Source organism: Sminthopsis crassicaudata, chromosome 1 (assembly GCF_048593235.1).
Source record: "Sminthopsis crassicaudata isolate SCR6 chromosome 1, ASM4859323v1, whole genome shotgun sequence".
Classification (NCBI taxonomy): Eukaryota; Metazoa; Chordata; class Mammalia; order Dasyuromorphia; family Dasyuridae; genus Sminthopsis; species Sminthopsis crassicaudata.
This window is the reverse complement of record NC_133617.1, coordinates 388,846,348-388,869,446: the sequence shown is the minus strand read 5'-3', so window position 1 is coordinate 388,869,446 and position 23,099 is coordinate 388,846,348. Positions and strand designations below refer to the sequence as shown.

The 23,099-nt window shown below is 45.1% G+C and overlaps 1 protein-coding gene across 2 annotated transcripts in view; it reads left to right on the top strand.

Annotated features, from left to right (window-relative positions):
* The first annotated feature begins 2,173 nt into the window (after positions 1-2,173).
* The window catches only part of NHERF2 (NHERF family PDZ scaffold protein 2), a 33,200-nt gene continuing 12,274 nt past the window's right edge, over positions 2,174-23,099 (top strand). For both annotated transcript variants that reach the window (XM_074279542.1, XM_074279540.1), the window contains exons 1-2: positions 2,174-3,186; positions 12,270-12,497. In XM_074279542.1, the coding sequence (XP_074135643.1) occupies positions 2,977-3,186; positions 12,270-12,497 (438 nt within the window). In that variant the 5' untranslated portion in view covers positions 2,174-2,976. The remainder of the gene's footprint in view (positions 3,187-12,269; positions 12,498-23,099) is intronic.

Below are 23,099 nucleotides of genomic sequence, written 5' to 3'. Positions count from 1 at the left end.
GGGAAAGAGGGAGGGGAGGTCAAGAAATAGCAGAATTGAGGCCATTATACTTCTCTCTCATAAAGTTAAAAAAAAAAAAATTTGGGATGGAGTTGGTGAGGCAGTTGAGGTTAAATGACTTGCCTAGGGTCACAGGTAGTAAGTGTTGTTTAGTATCTGAGGTGGGGATTTGAACTCAGGTCTTTCTAACTTTAGGGCCAGTAATCTATCCACCTCACCATCTAGCTACCCCTACATGATAAATTAATTGCTGAGTATCTCTCCAAGATTCTAAGTTCATAAACTAACCAAAGTCAAACCTTGAAGATATGGGTTTCAGTCTTCAGTGAGTGACCCAGTACCAGCTCAATGGGGAATAGAAGAAGGAGGGCAGCAATCACAAAGGTGATCCTCATACTCCTAATGACCTTGCAAGATTCATCACAGGAATATAGGCCCTGGACTCAAGTGTCTGGAGCCCCATGTCCTGCTGTTCTGTTCCCATCCCCAAAAGGGTTCACAGGATACATAATAGCTGGGCATGTAGTAGAGGCCCAGAACAAAATGGAGAAATACATGCCAGGATTGAGAGACATAATATAACCCATAGAGAGACCCTATAAACAATGTGATGCAAAACAAACAAAAGGCAGTAATATAGTTTTTTAAATTGTGGCCAACATATGCATCTCCCTAGAACCAAACTGGTTATGAGAATTTCAGAACTAGTGAAGCTGATTTTTGGACAATTGAAGTTAGTTACCAGGAATTCATATTTTTGTTCTTTTAAGTGTTCTTTAGCTTTTCCTCTTAAGTCACTTAATCGAGCCCCCTGCAACCTTCAAAGCCTAATTATTATATCTAAATGAACAAGATTTGACCTGTAAAGTGTACTTAGCCACTAAGACTGGCCCATTCTAAAGGACTAAGGAGTGAAAAATAAACAAACTGAGAAGTGTGGAGGAGTAGGAGGGAGTGATGGGCTATTGGCTGAAGGGGGAGCATGACTGGTGGAAGTGGAACAGGAGGAAGAGGGGAAGTAAGGAGGAGAAAGAACATTATCTTGCCGTTGATTCCAAATCATTGTCATTGCTGTAGATAGAGCAATTCATTCACATTAGAGACCCTAGCTTCTTCTAAGCTAGCATAGCTCCAGAGAGGTTCCCCAACTCTTTCTTGAGCCAAGCAAAGGTCTAAGTCCTCTAGAAGGAGACTGGAAAGTAGCCTGTCCCCCGATTAAAAATGTATAGAGATGAAGAATTTTACTGTCCTTGAGCATCAGATCTTTATGGCTGACAACAAAACTATCTGCAAGAAATCAGTTTCCTTTTAGTGGAATTTGCTTCTCACTCAGGAAATAGAAGTCTTGCTTGGCTCTGCATGGTCAGGGTGTGCCAGGCCCTGAGCTATCCCTCCCTCTACTTTCTGCTCCTATATTTAATACTGAGCTGGGAGATTACAGGGGACTTGTCAGGTGATTCTGGGAAAGGGGTCTCTAAGGAGATGAAGAGAGTTAAAGGAATTAGGAGCAGGTCAGACTCCCTGAACCTACTCCCTAGCTGGGGAGGGTAGATGAAGTCTACTACATAAAGAAAGAAACTTAGCCCTCAAAATGCCCAATGTGATTTTGGGATTGTTTAAGTGAATCCAAGAATGTCAGGGAGTGAGGGGGTACAGAGAAGGAATAGGGCAATGCGCTTATGTAGACGGGGTGAGTGGGGTCAAGAGGAATTTGTACTTTCAGGGCCCTTCCTGAAGGATAGTGGGGATTTCTTTCAGGAGTTGATAAGGGGGGAAAAAAAGCCTGGAATTACTAGGTCTGGGAAGGAGAATTTACTTTCGGAGAACAGATTGGCCACTCTGCGGGAGAGGGCTTTCTGAAGGAGTTCAGATTGGGTGTTATTAGAGGGGAGTAGTGTTAGGGGTATTATCCAGGGATCAGCTTTTTTTTTCCTGCTTTGGAAACCTAGAACCCAGGTTACCTCTTCCCTACCCCCAACCGCCACCGTGTAACTCTGGGACTGGCCTGCTCCGAGACAGTAGGACAGGCAAAACGACCCCTCCAAACCTTTCCACAGGGTACGGGAGTCTCCAGGCAGGTCCAAAGCAGCGCCCCTTCCCCCATCCTGCGGCTCCGCCCCCGGACCTCCCACCCGGCGGGGGGCTACTAGGAGGCCGACCGGAGTCCCGGTGGGCAGAAGGAAAGGGAGGGGGTGGAGGACGAGGGCGGGGCGGGGGCGGCGCCGAGCAGGAGCCCAAGCCTGAGCCCGAGCTCGAGCCCTAGCCGGAGCCCGAGCCCGAGCCGGAGCCGGAGCGGGAGCTTAGCTTAGCCACCACTGCCGCTTGGTCTCAGCAGCCTCCAGCTTCAACCCCAACCCCAGCCTGGACCCGTCCTTGGGGCGGCAGAAATCGCAGCCTCGAGTCTGGTCCAATTCAGCTTTGTCCGGCCCGAATCTAGAGCCTGGCCCAGCATGACTGTAGAGGCCCCTGCCCCCGGTCCCAGTCGTTTCCCGGCCCGGTGCAACGTCCAGTCCAGCCTCTGAAAGACTCCCGACGACGGTCCCTGGGAGCCCAGCGTCCCTGCTCCCCAGCCCGCTTCCCCTACACTAGTTGAACTGCGGCCCGGACTTCCCGGATCCCCCAAGTTCTGCACCTCTCTGCCTTGCTTCGCGGTGCACCCCGATCTCCAGCAACCGAACCCCTCCGCACAGCACTCCTGAGTTCCATCACCCGGATCCCTCAGCCTTGCGCCCGCCATCCCCTCAGCCCTCCCTCCTCCCTCTCTTCCAGCTCTAATCCTTTACCTCACTTCTGTTCCCCTGTCCCGCATCCTCCGCCCCTCTAGGGCCCAAATCCCCACTGGCCTTGCAACCCTTTCCTTAACTCTCCAGTCCCGGGACCCGGGACCCCCGAGTCCTGTACTCCTTGGCTTGGGGTTCCTCGTAGCCGTCCCCGCCCCCTCCACTCCCCAGAGCTCGCGCCCCCAGCGGCGGCGCCATGGCCAAGGACCAACTGCGGCCCCGGCTGTGCCGGATGATCAAGGGCGAGCAGGGCTACGGTTTCCACCTGCACGGAGAGAAGGGCAAAAGTGGCCAATTCATTCGCAAGGTGGAGCCGGGCTCCCCGGCGGAGGCGGCAGCGCTGCGCGCTGGAGACCGGCTGGTGGAGGTGAATGGGGTCAACGTGGAGAAGGAGACGCACCTCCAGGTGGGCCCGAGATTGAATGGGTGTGCGTGTGCCCGCGATGGTGTGTGTGACAGGCACGGAGGTCCGAGGGTGGCGGGGGACAGTGCTACCGTGTGCCTGTGTGACTGAACTACTCTGGTATGAGGGACACTGTGACCACCAGCTGTAATAATGTGTGATGTTGTGTGCCTGTATGTCACTGATTATATTCTGATGCTCTGTGATAGTATTTGTGTGTGGCCCTGTGCCTAAATTACTGTGGGATATTATGAGTCTGTGTGGAGGTGTGGAAGGGAGCACTGGGAAATTGTGTGGAGTGGGGAGCATGACACAGTACATGTAGCTAGGTAGCCCCGTGTGATTGTGTGGCTCACTATTTTGAAGATGGATTCCTGGATCTGTCTATAATTGATACTGTATGATATTGTGTCCAGATGACACTATGTGTAGCCATATGTGACAGTGTAGCCATATATGATTGTGACACTGTGTAGCTGTAACTACATATTGTATCCATGTGACTGTGCGTAGTTAGCTGTGTATGAACTGTATCATTGTGTGACACATGTGTGATTATATGTGTGACTTTGTGTGAGAGTATCTTGTACCATATATATGTATGTATATATTACACACACTGTATGGGATACCATATATGCATATACTGCAGGACACTAGATCTATGTAACCCTGTGGAAGTATGTTACATTGTATATGGCACTGTGTGACACTGTAGATCTGTGTGTGTGTGATGTGACATGTATAATTGACACTATCTATAGGTGACTGTGTGAGATTTTTTTTGTCTATGTATACTTTGTGTTTGGGTGTCAGAGACTTGAACACGAGAAAGACATTGCTGTTCTCTGTTAGGCAGCTCACAGCTCTCACTTGTACCTCCTGGGAAAATCTCCCTCTATGAGGAAAAGGGTCAGGGATCAGGAGAGCCCCTCTCACTGGGTCTTGAAGGTAGAGGTCCTTGTCCTGCAGGCTGACTCTGTTGGAAGAGGACAGTTCTTGACTTCCCTAGCACCATGACTCATTGATAAGGGAGGGGTACAATTCTGCATTGACTGTGTTTCCTATGTGTATGTGTTTTTATCTGTGTGTGTATTTTTGAAAGAGAACATATGGATATATGAATACTGGATATGGATTCAAGAAGATCTAGGTTTGAGCTCGTGTTCTGTTATTTACTAACTGTGTGACCTTGGGTAAACATTTAATCTCCCTGTTTATCTGTAAAATGGGGATGATGATGTTAGGACTTCTGGCCTCACAGATATGTTATGAGGAAATATTTTGTATGCTAAAGAAATGCAAGTTCTTCTCTTAGTTTTTCCTTTCTCTGTGTGTGTGTATGTGTGTGTGTGCATCTCAATATACATGTGAGAAAGTATATCATAGTCTAATCTTAAGCTCCAGAGCCACCTCCAGATACACATCCTGGGACTGCAGCTGGGGCCTTATACTTTTGCTTCCTCTGCCTTGGCAAACTGCAGCAATCTTATGCAGGGCAGAGGTGGGGTTGGTTCTGTCTCTCTCCATCAGTCCTAAGGGAGGAAAGGTTGGGTAAGGGTCTTGCCTTATAGGATCAAAGAATTGATGAAACAACTAGGGCTATTTAACTTGGAGAAGAGAAGACTGGGGGATCAGGAAAGGAGCCCCCTTCAAGTACTTGAAAGACTGTCATATGGAAGAATTATTGGAATGACTGACTAAAAAAAAACCAGGGTAATGGGTAGAAGCTGCAGAAGCAGATTTTAGAGAAGCAAAATTAAACTTGACATAAAGAAAAGCTGTATGACTAAAGAACTATGGCAAAATGGAATAGACTGATTCTGAAGCTAGTAGGCTGCCTCTTGGTGGAGGTCTTTAAACAAAGCTTAGGTGCTTACTTGTCCAGTATGCACTTTTTTCTCTAGTATAGAGTTGGATTACATGCCTGATGGGATTCCTTCCAACTCTGAAATTCTGTGACTCTGGGAATTAAGTTTTGGAAAAGGACTTAGAGGCCATCTAGTCAGTAGTTTCCTTTTTTTTTTTTTTTTTGTATTGAGGACTCCTTCAGCAGTCCAGTGAAGTTTATTATAAACGGACTTCTTCTCAGAATGATGTTTTTAAATGCTGAAATAAATGTGATTACAAAGGAATCCAAATTCAAATTCAGTTAACAAAAGCACATACATACATATAAGTGCAACACAAATATACATAGACCCACAAATATATGTGCATACATGTGAATACATACATACATATAGATACATACCCATACGCATAGACATACATGTTCAGAGACCCTTAGTTAAGAACCCTTGATGTATCCCAATTACTTTATTTTACAGATATAGATGCAGAGGACTAGTCAGAATGGTTACATGATTTGCTTAAAGCTAATTAACCATTCTGTGCCTGGACCTCAATTTCCCTGTTATAAAATGCGCATACCTCTCATTCCCAGGCTAGCCACAGGGTGATGAATTTTATAATAAAAATATTAACAATTATATAAAACTTTCTATGTGCCAGGTGTTTTACTATTATTATATCATTTGATCTTCCCAATAACCCTGGGAGGTAAGTGCTATTATTATCCTCATGTTACAGATGAGGAAACCGACAGAGTCCCACAGTTAGTAAGTTTCTGAAGGAGAACTTGAATTGAGGTCTTCCTGACTCCAGCCCCCTCAATTTATCCATCATACCTCTCGCTGACTAGTTGCCTTAGCAACTCTCAAACCATTTACTAAGGGGCAGAAAGATTGGGAACCTTCGTCAGCCAGAAGGTCTACTCATAATAACAAAATTACAGATCTTTGAAGCATTAATTATTTTCCTCCCCCGAAGGCTTATTGTGGTATGGAGGTGCCCTGGAGTTCTCTGGGGTTATGCTAACAGAATGCAAGTTTTGGCAGGTTCTGCCAAGCTGAGAAAACTTTGAATACAGCCTGGCAATGGACTACTTGTCTTTCTTCTAAGGATCAGTTTTGGCTTTGCTAAAGCTGGTGAGCAGGTTGGCTGCAGAGTGAATTTTTCAGCCATAGTGACCTTTAAAATAAAGACTATCTTAAAATATGTAGGAATTGTAATCTTTGTTAGTGGAGGGAGCACTTATACTGATGAAATTATGGACCTTTGAATTAATGTAGCTTTAATATCATTTATTTTTATGGAAATTAGTCACATACTACCCTCATTTTACAGATGAGAAAAATGAGGTCTAGAGATTGATAAATTGCTCAAAGGAAGTAATATCAGTAAATATCTGAAATAGATTTGGAGATTGTCTCCAAGAGCCGGAGCCAGAACTCTTATTCAAGCCCCTTTAGGAAAGGCAGACAGGACTGAGTATAGGGAAGCAGAGAGTTGAAGTATGCTCCCAATCCATTTTCTGGAACAATAGGGTATATTTTAGCTCATGTTCCTGGCCCATTGTAGGCACTTACTAAAAGTTTATTGATTGATTGCCATGGAACCTGCCCCAGGATGAGGCTCTGTATAGCAAACTAGTATTTGGTCTGGGACCACATAGGTTCTACATGATATGTATGTGTGTATGTGTGTGTGTGTGTCTATGTGTTTGTGTAGGAGTAGGTATCCATTCATACTCATGAGGTTTGTTTTGGATTCTTAATAGAATCATATCTCTAGAGTTTAAAGAGACCCAGAGGCCATCTAGTCTAACCCCTTTATTTTATAGATGAGAAAAATGAAGTCTTAGGAAGGTCACACAGCTAGTAAGCAGTTAAGATTTGAATTCAGATCGAAGTATCAATAGTCCTTCTAGTGTATCATGAATGATACCTCTGTGAGCATACTTTCAGTAGCCAGAGAGGAATCCTCCATATACCTTGTGCTGGGTTTAGACCTTTGTTAAATACTGGCTTAATATTTCATCAGCCCCAAATATATGATAGGCACCTATTCTCTACCAGTGCTTCTCTAGGTCCTGATTCCTTATTATCATTTATCTTTTCTTAGGAGGGTCTATGAGCTGGATCCCCTCACCCTGGTCAATCCAGCTTTATTGTCCAAGAGCCCCAGCTAATGTCACACATGACCACTTACAATCCCCATTTTACAGATGAGGGAACTGAGATCCAGGGAGGGTAAGTTGCCCAAGGAAAATCATATAGTAAGTGTCTGAAATGGGTTTAATGCTCAGGTCTCCTAGAGCAGGCAGTGAGGAAGGATCTAGTTTCTTTGTTCCCTGTTCCTCTCTAAATGTCTGCTTTGGAAAATTAGTGAGTGAATATTCAGGAGGTGCTAAGAGTGAGTATATGTGTTGTGGCATCATCTTCCTCAAACATACACGCACATTTGCACTACCATTCTTCTCCAGGCACAAATATTCACCCTTCACCTTAATACAGTTGCACACTCATTCAGTTGTGTATACCAAAATACACTTACAGAAGTACTTAATGCTGGAAAGACGTTCACTATACTTTAACAAGAATCCCCTCTGCAATGAGTGGCCATCCAGCCTCTGTCTGAACATCTTTGGTATTCATGGGAAGCTTGCTATCTTCTGGGTTAGCTCATTCTACGGTTCATATAGCTCTAATTGGGGCAGTTAGGTGGTGGGGTGGGTTGAACACTGGCTCTGAACTCAGGAGGATCTAAGGTCAAATGCAACCTCATTTGTGCAAACTCAACCTACTTACTGGCAGTGTGACCCTGAGGAAGTCACCTGACTTGGACAAAGATACACACACACCTACACACACACACACACACACACACACACACACACACACACACACACACACACACACAAAAGAGAGAGAGATCCGGAGAGATATGCAGAGAGGTACACACAGAGAGACAGAGAGAAACAGAGACAGAGTGAGCACTCTATTGTTAGGAAGCTTCAACTCACATCTAGGCCTGATCTGCCTTATGATCCTATTTCTGCCCTCTGGGGCCAAGCACAGCCAATCTCTTTCTTCTCCTACCTGACAATTTGGGGATGGGTGATCATATTGGCTTTTCTGGTCCCCATGCCTCATCATTGTTGACCCATAATGAATTTGTCCCCTGAAACCTCCAGATCTTTTCCCACATGACTTATTTAATCATGGTCCTTCCATTCTGTGTTAGAGTAGTTTTATAAATCTGGTTTTCAGCCCTTCTATTTATGTCCATTCCATTTCACTTAATTCGATGTAAGCTTATTGCTCTATCCTATCCCTCTATTTGTTATGCAGTAGATTGTCTATCTCTCCTGGCTGTGCTAAGTGTGCCATCCATGCTTTTGTTCCAGTTATTGATACAATCTATTGAACAGAAAAGGGTCAAGAACAGATACACTCTACTGGGGACTTCCCTCCAGGTTACTTCATTCACCTTGTATCCCACAAAGACCCCAGTGTTCAATTATACACTCTGGGCGACATCCTACTGGGACATGAATTCTCATTCCTCACTATCTCATCTCACCCTAAATGCACCCCATACACTCATACTCTTCCACACCTTCACATAGATATGCAGATTTGTCTCTGTCCTTATTCCTTTGTATACAACGATGTATATATTGTTGTTCTGTTATTCCCACAGAGTCATGAAGGATCTCTGGATCATTCAGATGTAGTGGATAGAGGTAGACCTGAGTTGAAATCCAGCCTTAGACACTGGCTTTGTGATTGATGTTAGACAAGTCACTTAACCTCTGTTTGTCTCAATTTCATCATCTGTAAAATGGACATGATAATAGTATCTACCATAGCGTTGTTGTGAAGATCACATAAGATAACTGTAAAGAATTAAAAATTGTAATTGTAAAGAATGACACATAGAGACATTTAAAGAAAGACAGTTTCATCTACTGGATAAGGAAAGAAAGAAATAAGGCGTGGTCAAAAGGAAATTAGGCTGAGAGAATGCAAGCTTGGGCTTTTAAAAGGAAAATACTGGTCTTAGCATGTAGAGGCAGCTAGTTGGCATACAACTGCTAGAGCATGGGACTGAGAGTCAGGAAGACCCCCATTTGAATATTATCTTGCATACTTGTTAGCAATGTGACTGAGCAAAGCTTGGTGTCTCAATTTCTTAATTTGTAAACATAAGCATAAAAGTAATACTTCCCTCTCAGGGTTGTTGTTCTGAACAAATGAGTTAACATTAAAACATTTTTGCAGAACTTTAAGTACTATATAAATGTTAGCTAATGTTCCTGCTCTTTCGAGTTTTTATATTCTTCCTCATGATGTACTTATTTACTCTGGGCTGGCTAGGCACCCAGCCAAGGGACCTGTGCTCTGGCTTCAACAACACCATTGACTCTTTGTGTGTGCTTGGCCAGGTATCATGCCTATTTGGACCCTCTAGTTGTCTACTTTAAAATGGATATTATAATCCTTGCCTTGCTTTCCTCATAGGGGGATAGATAGTATGAGGAGCTACTCTATTGAGAGCTCTGACTTACTACAGTTGTATGTCACCTAAGTTGTATTGTTATTATTACTAGATTGGGAGCTCAATCTAGGGACAGAACACAACGTTCTGTTCTTCTCTGCCTAACCTTGAAATTTGGGTCCAGCATGCAGCAGGCATGCGTGGCAAAGGAAGGAACCCATCAAACATGTGTGCATGTATGCTTGTATGCATGCACAATTATGTGTATTTGGAGGAAGAGAAGCTTGAGTACCTGTTCCCTGCTCCCAAAGAAAGGGTCAAAAGTGTGGATTTGCCTTGTCTGGCTCCAAAGATTGTGTGAATGTGGATAAACTCCTTGGTTTACTTCATCTTGTCCAATCTCTACTATATGGCACTGAGATTTCTGGTATAGATCAGGGCAAAAAAGATTAGGGCATTTTTTGGTTTGTTTCTTTTTGCTGAGGCAATTGGGGTTAAGTGACTTTCCCAGGGTCATACAGCTAGGGAGTGTTAAGTGTCTGAGAACAGATTTGAACTCAGGTCCTCCTGACTTCAGGGCTGGTGTGCTACCTTGCTGCCCCTAAGATTAGGGCATTTTATTTTTAAAGGCACAAGCTTTCATTTTTCCAGCCTGATTTCCTTTTCACCAAGCCTTGCCTAGTTGATGAAACTGAGTGAATGTTTCAGAACTGGCCAATAATCTTCAGTTGTTCTGGCTGTAGGAACAAGTTTTGTTTTTTTTGTTTTTTTTTGAGACAGAGTTAAGTTACTTGCCCAGAATCACACAGTGACTGAGGCTGAATTTGAACTCAGGCCTTATTGACTCTAGGATATGTGCTCTATCCACTGCACCATGTACCTGCTCCAGGAATATTTTTATACTAAAGCATCCATTCTCACCCTGTGGAGAACGATCATAGGATAAGAAGTAGACGAAAACCTAGATGTCACAGATTAGAGTATTAGACATGATTGGAGCCAGGATGAATTTGAATCCTTCTCAGTCTCTCAGTTTTAGTTGCTTCAAATGTAAATTGGGAGTGATATTAGGCAGCACCTATCTTACTGGTGGTTGTAAAGATCAAATGAGATCTATAAAGTACTTTGCAACCAATGAGAAAACTCTGGGCCAGAGAATGCAAATACCTGGTCACAGAGCTATAAGTGACAAGTGAATTTTGAAACAGGGTCTTATGTCTCTTTTCACCATACTAGGCTGTCTTCCCATATGCTTTCTAGAGGAAAAGAAATCTAAGGAGAAATCTGAGGGGAAGGCAGATTAGGATAAAAGGGGTCAAATTAGGTGGGATTAGTTATTCAATCAAGCATTTTTTTTTCACTTTTAATGGTATTTTATTTTTCCCAAATACATGCAAAAGTAGTTTTCAACATTCACCTTCACAAAACCTTGTCTTCCAGATTTTTCTCCTCCTTTCCCTCTCTTCCCTCCTCAAAACAGCAATCTGAAATAGGTTAAATGTGTACATTTCTTCTAAATATATTTTCATTTTTGTCGTGCTAAACAAACAAACAAAAAAAAAAAGATCAAAAGGGAAAAAATACATGAAAGGGAAAAAATGAGTAAACAATAAATAAAAAAAAAAGAAAATACTATGCTTTGATCCACATTCAGTCTTCATGATTCTCTCTCTGGATGTGTATGGCTCCATCACAAGTCTATTGGAATTGCCTTGAATCACCGCATTGTTGAAAAGAGCCAAGTCCATCACAGTTGATCATCACAATCTTTCAACAAGCATTTATTAAGTGACTACTATGTGCCAGTCATTATGCTAAGTCTTAGAACATTCAGAGGAAAGGGATGATGGGATAAGTTCTGATAGACCCAAGGGAAAAAAGGAGAGACCTGGATGGATTATGAAATTCCTCCAGAAGCATTTGGGGACTGCTTCAGGGGATCTCAGGGGAATACAGCCCAGAGCTGATTACACTGGGACAGTCAAGTCTGGGTCTTTTGAGGTTTTTCTGATCCCTAGAGGGAGGAATCAAATGGATCATAGGATTTAAAGGAAGAAGGAATCTTAGATATCATCCAGTCCCATTTTACAGACTAAAGAAACTGAGGCAGAGAGAGATTTGTCTTAGATAAGGTTACACAGATAGTAAGTACCTGATGATGTGAACCAAGTTTTTTTGCACCCAGTCTGGTACTCTTTTTTTTTTTTTTTTTTTTTTTAACACACTATATATTTTTGGGAGAGGTAGGGGAGTTTGTGAACTAAAGTACTTGGACCTGAGTTCAGGGGATAGACTTGATTACTTGGGGGAGGGAACCAGATTCCTGGATGGGGCATGGACTAGGTGAGCAGAACATGCAAGTCTCTGCACCCTTCTCTCCTTAAAGCTGCTTCTGGTCACTGGCTTCCAGCCTCCATTCTTTCCAGTGCTCTGGGAGGGCAGGGAGATTTCATAGTGTGGGAGTGGGGGGCTGGCCTAGCCAGGAGGAGGGGGAAATGACAAAGAGAGCCATCCTCAGTCCTCATAGGCAGGGCATAGGCAGTAGAGCCAGTCATGGCCAGGCAGGAATCCTCACCTATCTTCTCTGTCCTAGGAGCTGGGCAAGGTGTGAATAATGATTATCCATATGCTCATCTGCTCAGATTCTAGCCATTTCCTGGACTGGGCCGATGGCCAGCTGGGCTTTTAGGCTGGTGAAGGGCCTTTAACCTGAACTTTAACCTACCTCTCCCCTCCCTCAGGTGGTACAGAGGATCAAGGCTGTAGAGGGTGAGACCCGACTCCTGGTGGTGGACAAGGAGACAGACGAATATCTGGCCAGCCTGCACCTGACTTGCACAGAGGAGATGGCTCACCATGGGGTTCTGCCTTCAGCTCCCACATCCCCCCGGGATAATGGCAACTTGTGGGAGCCCCAGCCAGAGACCCGGCTCCCAAAGGCTATGGGAAGCAGCTTCAGCAGCCAGAAGGTAAGCACAAAACTAGTGGAGTGGTCTGTGATGTTTTAGCCCCCTTCAGCTGGCCTAGTCTCTGTCCTTAGAAGCTCCTGTTTCTGCCGGGGGATGATGTAGTAGTAAGAATATTGGGCTTGGATTCAGGAGATCTGGATTGGAATCCCAACTCTTCCTGTTTTAACCTTTGCGTCAAATCTCTGGGCCTCAGTTTCTTACTGTACAAAATAAAGAGATCTGGAGCCTGTGATTTCTAAGGCTTAGTTTTAAAACCCTCTGATCCTCTCTCCAGAGAGTGCCAAGTCTGCTGGGGCTAGCAGGCTCTCTCTGGGCTTTCTCAGTCCCTGCTGAGCTGGGCAGCTCCCTCTCCATTGGGAGCTGCCAAGCCTAATGCTGGAGCTGTCCTCCCACCCCCATCCTTCTGCAACAAACACACAAGGACAAATGTCAGCAGAAGCTGCCTTGGCCCCTAGAGCAGTGGCTGCCGCATGGGGGTGGGAGAAGAATGCAGGGGGTGGGAGGGGTGGGAGGATACTCATAGCGGGTCTATGTGTGGACGGATTGTGGGCATGTGAGAGCTGGTGATCCTTAAGGGTACTGGGGGCAGTGTGTACTGCGAGGAGCTGAGCTGGTCTACACGTTCTTATACCCGTACTCCCTGTAAGGAGGGAGCATTCCTCGGGCACACTCTGGGCAGAGTGATTACCCCCTCATCCCCACCCCCAGTCCAGTGTACTATCCTCCCCCAGCTGAATGAGTCTCAGACTTGGGCTCCTGATGTAGCTAAAGCTGAGGAGGAGGGGGAAAGTCATGGTTCTAGGCCTGAAGTTCCTTGAAAAAAAAACTTTCAATGGTATTTTACTTTTCCAAGTGCACATATAGTTTTCAGCATTCAATTTTTATTGAATCTTTTTATTTTCAAAACACATGCACGGATAATTTTTCAACATTGATCCTTGCAAAATCTTGTGTTCCAAATTCCCTCCCTGCCTTAGATGGCAAGTAATCCAATATATCTTAAGCACCAACATTCATTTTTGTAACACACAGTGTTCCAAATTTTTCTCCCCTCCCCCTCCCCAAGACAGCAAGCAATCTGATGTAGGTTAAATATATGTAATCCTTTTAAACATATTTCCATATTTGTCATGTTGTGCAAGAAAAATCAGACCAAACCGGAAAAAGCATGAGAAAGAAAAAACAAACAAAGGCAAAAAATACTATTCTTTGATCCACATTCAGTCTCCATAGTTCTCTCTTGGATGAGGATGGTATTTTCTATTAGACTAAAGGTTCTTAACCTGGAGCTCACTATCTCCAGAGTCCATGGATGGATTTCAGTGGGGTTAAGGGACTTGTGAACTTGGAACTTTTGATAACTATTTTGATAACTATATTTCTTTTTTAAAATTTTAATAATAGCTTTTTTATTTTCAAAATACAAAGATAGTTTTCAACATTCACCCTTGCAAAACCTTGTTTGATAACTATATTTCAACATAATTAAGATGAAGTAATTTGTAATCTGAGCAGTCTCTAAGCTTCATTGAACCTGGCCAAAAGTATCTTTGACCCAAAAGAGATTAAGGACCAGATCCAGAAGGGATGGGGGTCTGAAAGTTTGCATTCTGCCAATGGTCTGCAGTTGGGGGCTAGGATCCAGCTGTGGATCAGATCTGGGCTCAGTCAGGGAAGTCATCTTGAGGCAGGTGGACTGTGTTCTCCGCTGCCCCTAGTTCCTCTAGTTGCCTTTCCTGGTCTTCATTGTTCAAGGAAGGGGGTCAGGACTTTGAAGGAAACTCCCCCCTCCATTGTGAGATGAAAGACCTCCCAGGGCAGGCCATAACAAACTTTCAGGAAGCCAGGCCCCAGCTTCCTGGGGCCCCACCCTAGGCGCACCCTCCTGGAGCCAGGGCACTGATTTCCCTGCTTTAAAGGGATCTTGATATCTTCCCTGGGCACCTTCTTCCTCCCCAGCTGACCATACCTGGCTGTCAGGTGAGGGTCTCCCTGGTGCTTTCTCTTAAACATGCCTTCTCTAGCTTCTTCTCTTCTTTCTTCCTGCTTGGACTCAAGCCAGGAGGAAAGGATTTTGTCTTTACTGAGTTCAGGAAGGCAGATAATAAAGAGCTATTTATGTATGTGTGTGTCAGTGGGGGTAAGCCTGACTGAAGATGGATTCTTGATTATGCCATGGGTGGGAGACATGTTTGCTAGATAGAACCTCTCCCCTGCATTGTTAAGTGTCCCCACTTCAGAACTTTTCCCAACTCCTAGGTTTTTTTGTTCCAGCCACGCTTGATTCCTCAAAGCCCCCTCTTTCTCTTCCCCCAACATTCTAGGCTCACATCATTCCTTCAAGTAAAGCCCTTTTGCCTTTCTACTTAGTCAAACCCTCCCCAAACCTCATTTCTTCTATGAAGCCTTCTCTGATCCCTCTGACCCCCATCCCGAATTCTAGAGCCACCAAAATTTTCATACAATCTCCTGTTTCACCAGTCCCTATGAGAGTCCTATGTCCTCCCCACCATAGATTTTGAGTTCCTTAATGACAGAACTTGGATTTGCTCCTCTTGTCTCTTTCTTGAGACTACATCCACTCACCTAGGTCAGAACTTTTCTCTGTTGTTTCCCCACATCATAATTGGGCATAGGGGTTAGTTGCTTCAAGATAGGAATATGGAGAATTTAAAGCTTTAGAGTTGAAAAAGAATTTGGACACACTTGAGTCCAGTCACTTCATAGGGAAAGAAACTGGACTTTAAGAAAGAGAGAGTGATTTATCCCAAATTACCCATTAGATGACTGAGAGAGGCAAAATGGGAAGTCCAAGTTTTCCAAACTTTTCCATAGTCCAATCTCCCTCTGAAAGAAATCCTGGTGTAAGGAAGATCATTAGTGAGAGGGACAGAGTGGCAAAAGTCTGGGGACTATTGGGACCTGGATTGAAAAGGCTATTTTAGGATTATTCACTTCCTAATCCCAGAGGCTAAGGCTGGCTCCCCCTCATAAGGCACATGACCCCAACTAGGTCCTGGGCCCTTAAGGAGGAGGGAAATATAACCTCTCTCTGCTCTCAATTTATTTGGACATAAATGTTCCTGGGTTCACCTTCCTGTGGAAAAATCCACTAGTCCAGTCTGTCCAGCCCTTATCTATAGGCTCCAGAGTTCTTGCCAGGAGGGCAGCACCCTTTGGGCCAGCTGGGGCTGTGTGAGGAGGCACAGGGTCATTTGAAGTCTCAGGAAGCCATGGGGCGGGGGTGCTTCCTCCTGAGTATTTTTAGTGCAGCACAAAGGCATGGGGTCCTTCTGCCCTTCTTGGAGAAGCCTTGGGGCTGGATAGAGGTAGGGGAAGTGTTGGGGGAGGAAACCTGGGATCAGGGGGTGGGACAGGACAATGATTTTGGGTGTGGGGCTCCTTAGACTGGAGTGTCAGGCCACCCCAAGGAAAGGTCCTCCTGATCCCTACCACTGCTACAAAGATGAGGACACAGGTCAGAGATATTGTCCACCTTCCTGTTGAAGAGTGGGCCAGTGAGGGGTCCTTGAGCTATATAGGCAGTCCTGAGCCTGGAGCAGGAGTGGAATGACTCAAGCAGTCTAGCTCTATCCTTTAGATATCACTGGAGCAGGTATTGAGGGACTTGCCTCTAGCAGGATTGATTTTAAGGGCTGAGATAATTGCTTTTGTCATTATCACAGCCCAGCTATATATAATTTTAAGGTTTTACAATTGATCCCTGCTATGTCCTGGCTTTGGTAGAGCCAATCAGGTTCTCAGGACTGAGTCTTTAGCTTTATTGGAAGGCTCTTTTCCATAGTCTAATCTTCCTCTGGAAGAAATCCTGGTATAAGGAAGAGATCTTCAGTGAGAGAGACAGAGTGGCAAAAATCTGGGGACTGTTGGGACCAGGATTGGAGAGGTTGTTGCAGGATCCCTCCCATTCTAGTCCTGGGGGACAAAGCTGCCTTTAATTTCCCTTACCCTTCCTGCTATCTTCTGATTATAATTGAGACATAATTTGGGAGAAGTCACAGCAGACCCAAAGAAGGGCCAAATCATATTAACTCTAGCCCTGTTTTCTGGGTGGGGCCAGGACAGAAAATCTCTTTGAGCCTCTAGTCACCTCTCCCATATAGGGAGGGCAGGAGGAAAGAAAGCTATAGCTAGCCTCCTGTCTATCCAAGGAAAAATGGGATGATGAGCTAAGCAGATTCTTTCTCATTTAGCTTTCTTTACTCTCTGGGCAAATTCCAGCAATGGCCTAGGTATTTTAGACTGGGGAAGGAGGATAGAACTAAAGGAAAGATCAAAACTCATCAGTAAAAAAACCATATATATATATATGGGTGTATATACAGTTACACACATATATTGTATATATATACACATAGTAATTTCTTCACAAGAATTTATAAGTAATTATTATTCCTTAGGTACTCATGAGTTGGCAGTGTCCCACTTCTCTAGACCTCATATTAAGCTGGGATGGTTAATGGTTCGGATACTCCAAGAACATCCAGGGTCCAACCGAGTGTTTTGTGTTCTCTCTGCCTTCAAGGGGGCTTTTCTGGCCTGGGAGGGAAGAGTGGAAGCTGTCTTTGTTGAGGGAGAGAGGTGTTATCTCTTGTCCACAGTAACCTGGGGGGAAAGTCAGGGCTGGGGATGGCTCTTAAAGATAGGGATTCTGTTCTGGGGTTCTCCCTTAAGATGTGTATGACATATAGGCCTAGGGATGGGAGATGGTAGGGTAATTTCTGTTAAGTCTAGAGAGGCTCCCAGACTAGATGAGGTCTCACCCACTTCCTCTGCTCCCCTCCAAAAAAAAGCTCCTGAGGAAGGAAGGAAACAAGAATTTATTAAAGTATCTGCTATGTGCTAGGCACTATTCTAAATATAAGCAACTCTGGAAGGTATGTTATTATTATTCCCATTTTACAGTTGAGAAAACTGAGGCGGGTTGCAGTTAAATGACTTTCCTGAGATCATGTGGCTAAGAAGTGACTGTAGAGGAGGAAGAGGGAAGGGAGGGTTCACCCAACTTGAAAGGGCGGAGATGCTTTTTAAGTCAAAGTGATCCTCCCTACTTTATCAGCATATCTGATACGTGGGAGAGGAGTCCTCCAGTTTCACTGAACTGGGGAGATGGGAAGTGGGGGAGTAGTTTCCTCTATCTCCATTGGGGTATCCCTGAGGACAGGATTTGAAGTTTCCCTGGATTTGTTTTTTTGTAATGTCAGGTTTTCATAGTTTCCCAAGTATTTTACAGATACAGACTCAGAAGTGTTGACCAGACCCCCAGAGGGAGTAGGTGCTTTCCTTTCTGTCTTTACTCTAGGCCAAATTCAGACCTCAAGGGAGGATGGCCAGAGACAAGGAGGACAGGACAGGACTCATTCCCTCACTGGGGGGGTCCCCCATAGACTGGGTTTGGGGCTGACACCCATCCCACTGTGAGGGAGGAGAATTGACAGAGTTGAGACTCAGAAGAGGGAGTAGCTGTGCCCATATCTGAGAATGGCTTAATATATTTAAATATCCTTCTACAAAATCCCTTGGCTCTTAGAGAGTAACAGAAAAAGGTGCCCCGGGGAGGGGCCGTATATTCTAGTTTCCATACCTCTGGGCTGCTTGTGCTAAGGGCTGGACCAGATGACCCTAACAAGGCCCCATGGTAAAGGGTGGGGACAAGACAGGAGATATATATTGTCCACCCAGAAGTTGATGCTTCACTATTTTGTCCTCCCCCCTAACTCCTCCCTGGACCTTTATCTAGGAACACACCTAGGCCCATGCTTAGAACTACCCAGTCTCTTCCTTTGCCTTGTAACCAGTTTGGTTCTTCTTTGGGCTTAAAGATTTGAGAGTTTCCCAGACCAAGCTTGGGATAGATGACTTGTGTGAGAAAGGTGAATCCATGCCCTCCCCCTCAAGTCCCCTGAAGTGACTCAGGCCCCATCGTCCTGAGTTATCACACTCCCCCCAGTGACTCAGATGCCCCTTCCAGAGCCCCCCAGTTCCTCAAAGGTGACTCAGTCATCCCCTCCACCCTTTCAGCCGTTATCTTTCCCAGCCGGTCCTCAGACAAAGGGTCTGGCCCCCGCCCTGCCTGTCCCAGTCCCCTGGGTCCCCCAGGATCCCTGGGCCGGGGGAGGAGGTAAATAAGAGGCTGTCTGTGCTCAACTGGGGACAGAAGTTGGAGACTGGAAGTTGCTTACTTGTACTCTCTCCCGGCGGGATAGCTGTGTCCGTGTGTCCATCCAAATGGCTCGGTCTGGGATTACTGCCCAGCCTCCCAGAGCCCCTCCGAGGAGTCCCCCCTGCGCAGGCATGCAGGTCAGACTGGGTTGAGTACCTTGTGTAAGCAGGACTCTGGGCTGAGGTGGGGGGGTGACCAGAAGCCTTAGGGTAAGGGACATGTCTGAACTGAACTTGGAGAAAGATGTGTGAGTAGGATTCTTGGACCAGGTGCATGTGTGACCAGGAGGGCAAGGGCAGGAAAAAATCCATGACATGGATCGGGGTGCCTGGTCCAGAGTGGGGGAGATTTGGAGTAGTAGGTAGGAAACCATCAGCTTCCATGCAGTCACCCTGGTTCCTCCTTTTCTGAACCTAAACTTTCTTCCTGGATCCTAGTTGGTATCTTGTATCTTTTTTCCTTCGCTTCCTGTCCATCATAATCAAAGAGACCTTTGAAACCTGAGAAAGCAAGGAGAGGGCTGGGGTTAAGGCACATTCTTTTCCTCTGGGGGCCTCAGGACTGAGAATCAGGACCTTAGCTGTGCTATTCCTTGTCTCTCAGGCCCTGCCTTGTATGAGCCCTGAGAACCTTAGGGAGAGGGAGGGAGAGGTGGAGCATCTTGAACATTATCCCGGTCTCTTTGCTATGGGTTTGGTTTCCCATGCTTGGTTTCCTAGAGGCAGGGGAGCCATGGGATCAAGACTTGTTATGCTCTTTGCCTCTCCCTTTTCAAGGAGAGATCTCCTTTCCTTCAAGGAATAGTGGCTCAGTAAGGGTTGTCCCATATGATGCTAGCCTCCACTTTCAGTTGAGGAAGTGCGTGTGGGTCCCGAGTCAGATCCTTCTGGCTGTGTCCCTGCAGACTGGGTGTATGTGCTGGGGGTGGGGGATGCCTCTCAGAGTGACAATAAGGGCTTTTCTGTTGCCCTGGGATGGGTATTCTGTGAGTCATCGTACCCCCAGGGGTGGTGGGATGCTGTCATACTGAGCCTCCTGTCCCCTACTTGGCACAGGCAAAGGCCTCGGACAATGGTTGCCCCAGTGTGTCCAAGGCCGGGCCCGCCTTCCTTCGGGCACACAGCTGGCCATGCAAGGAGTCAAAGAGATGCTGGAGTGGAGACGAGGGCGATACCTCAGTGAATCCTGGGCTTCAGCTTGTCTGTCTGTCAGATGGGGCTGAAATTAGGGCTGACAGACCTCACTGGGCAGGTCTTCAGGGCTGGATCAGGCTGGCCAGGATGACAGAGGGTGTGGCAGGCAGTCAACTGAGCTCCCTGTTCAGCAGGAAACTGGCTTCCATGCTAGGAGCCAGAGCCAGAGCCAGGCCAGGAGAAGAATGTCAGCAATGTGATTTGGCTGGGACACTCCCTCCTGCTGCATTCTCTCCCAGCCCTCACCATCCAGAAGGAAGCTGGAAAAGAAACTCCGGCCTCGGGCTCAAACCCTCCTCAAGTGCCCCCCTAGAAGGGGAGATGCAGCGACAGAGGTCTTACCCCGACTTAGGAAGCCTGATATTAGCAACTGGCTCCGGAATTTCATGTCTGGATGGTCTGTTCCAGGATGAGGCTTGGGTGCACCTAGCCAGGGACTGAAACAGGGCAGGAGGTAGTTTGGAGTATGAGGTTTCAGAGCTAAGCTACAGGAGGACTTAGCGACCTGTCATACAGGGGTGGGAAGTGGAGTTTGCTTTCCTCAGGAAGGGAGAGGGAAGGGATGACTGCTCATACTTTTGGCTCGGTACTATCTTCTGCCCATCCTTGGTTCCCATTTGCTCAGTGCTGGAAGGAAGAAGTGTAAGGGATTGCATACTCCTTGAATAGTCGCTATCTCCCCTTCCATCCCTGTGGCTTTCCCAGCCAGTTTAGCCCAGGAAGGACTGACCCTAGCATGCACTCAGGCTTCCTGTTTCCCCTATTCTAAGGCAGAATCTAGGGGAAGAGACCTCTGAGGCCGTGAGAAAGTGTCTGTTGGAGAGAGCCTCTGCTGGGAGGCCGTGTTTGCACATGTGTGTAGAATCCATGGGGCTTTTCTCTGCCCTCATCCTCCTTGGCTGCAGCACTGGTTCACAGACTGGAGTGTCAAACAGTGTGGTATGACAGGAGGAGCACTGGGCTTAGAGACAAGAGAGATCAGAGTTCTAATTCTGATTCTGATACTGAGCTAAGTGATCACTAACATTTCTGAGCCTGATTTTCTCATCTGTAAAATGGGTTAGGAAAGAATTCTAGGAATAGTGGATAGAAAATCCACCTCAAATATCTGGGAACATCTGGGTTCAAGGCCTCCTTCTGACATACACCACTTGTATGATTTTGGGCAAAGCACTTTAACCTCTTAGTGCATCCAGACCACTCCCCATGTTCATAAAACAGAAGAGCACCTATCTGCATTGACAGAAGGATTTTTCTCATTGGGAGTTTCTTGTATCTCACCATCCAAAAGGAAGCTGGAAAGGAAGGGCCTTTGGCTCAAACCCCTCCTCAAATGTCCCTGGAGAAGGGGAGATGCTGGTACAGAGGTCTTACCCTGACTTAGGAAGCTCCCTATCGCCTAAGACCAGCAATTGGTTCTGGAATTTCTTGTCACAAATCTGGTTTAAAAAAAAAAAAAAAAAGGAAAGGGGGCAGATAATTGGCTCATTGGACAGAGTACTGGCCCCAAAGTCAGGAGGATCTGATCCAGCCTTAGACACTTAACTCTTCCTAGCTGTGTGATCCTGGGAAAGTCATTAATCCCAATTGCTTCACCAACAAACAAAAAACAACCAAACTAAAAAAAAAAAAAAAAAAAAAAAAAAAAAAAGGGGGAATAAAAAAGTCAGGATAATTATATCTGTAGATCAATAAGGTGTAAAACAAAATATATTGATGTATAAATCTCAGCTGTTAGTAACAGCTGACATTTGAATGACACTTTAAGTTTTATGAAGCAAACTAGTCATTTCTCACAACAAATCTGTGAGATAGCTGATGTTTATGTCCCCATTTTACAAGATGAGAAAACTGAGACTGAGACAGTTTGTGATTTGCCCAAACTCCAAGGTAAAAGGCCAGCATAGTATAGTGGAGAGATATTTGACTTTGCATTCGAAGCACTTGGTTTCAAGTCCACATACTGACTGAATGATCCTTGGGTACCCAAGGAAACTGCTCTGGGCTTTGGCCAGAGATGTTAAACTCTTTTCCTTCCCTGCCCACCTCCTTTTCCCCCCCACCTCCCTCCATTCTCAGCAGTTCAATTCACAACCCTCTTTGAGTATAGAGGGAATAAATAAGTTTAAAAGGTAATTGGGAAATATTTTATAAAGTGAAAAAAATACATAGATAATAAATGACATTTTAAAATTAAGTCTTTATGCAGTTTACAGGGATCCTTACAGTGGTTCCTATTTGACTTTGTCACTATTGTTTTAAGCCCCAGATTCTTAAACTATGGTTCTCAATCCCACATGGGGTTGTGTAACTGAATGTGAGGGTTGCAAAATTATTAATTATCACTAAATGTTTGATTCGTGTACGATTATATGTCTATCTGTATATGTGTGTATGTATATATGTATATGTGTGTGTATTATATTTGACTTTGCAGCCCTTATGGATATAAGCCCTGCTTTAGGCAATGTTCTAAAATTGTAAATTGTGGAGAAGGTGCAGACCCACAGTATTAGAGGGAGTTTCCTTATGTGAGGAGTTCCATTTACACCCCTGGAATCACAGCCTTTCCCTGTTCTACACAGCTAGTAAATCTCTGAGATTCTTCCTGACTCCAGCAAGCTGTCCACCACACCTTCTAGGGCTATTGTGAGATTCAAAGAAGATAAAGTATTCATTGTCCTTTGCAAACCTCTTAGTGCAATTTAAACAAATATTAGTCATTATTATTGTTCTCCCTTTCCTTCTATATATTCCCTTCCCCCTTATTTTTGGATCACAGGGTCTTCGCTTTAGAGCTAGAAGGGATCTTAGGATAATCTAGCCCTCATTTTGTAGGGGAAGAAATTATGGTTTAGAGAGATTGATTGATTTGGCCAAGGTCACATAGCTAGTAATTGACAAAGATGGAATTTGAACTTGCTCTCTCTATGACACTCATTCTCTTGGTTATCTTTCTTCTGGTTTTCTTCTATGGTTCATCATCTATCTCTTACTTCCTAAATGTAGGTATCTGCAATGAGGCTTTATGCTTAACTACTTCATTTTCTATATCATATCTCAACTATGTCTATAGTTTGGGTTATCATCTCTGACTCTCACAGGGATATAGATCTATAGTATAATTTTATTCTCTCTTCAAAACTCCAGTCCTGAATTTCATACTAACTGCTAAACATCTCTACCTGCTTATCTCATGAAGTGTTGCAAAATTCACCATGTCTA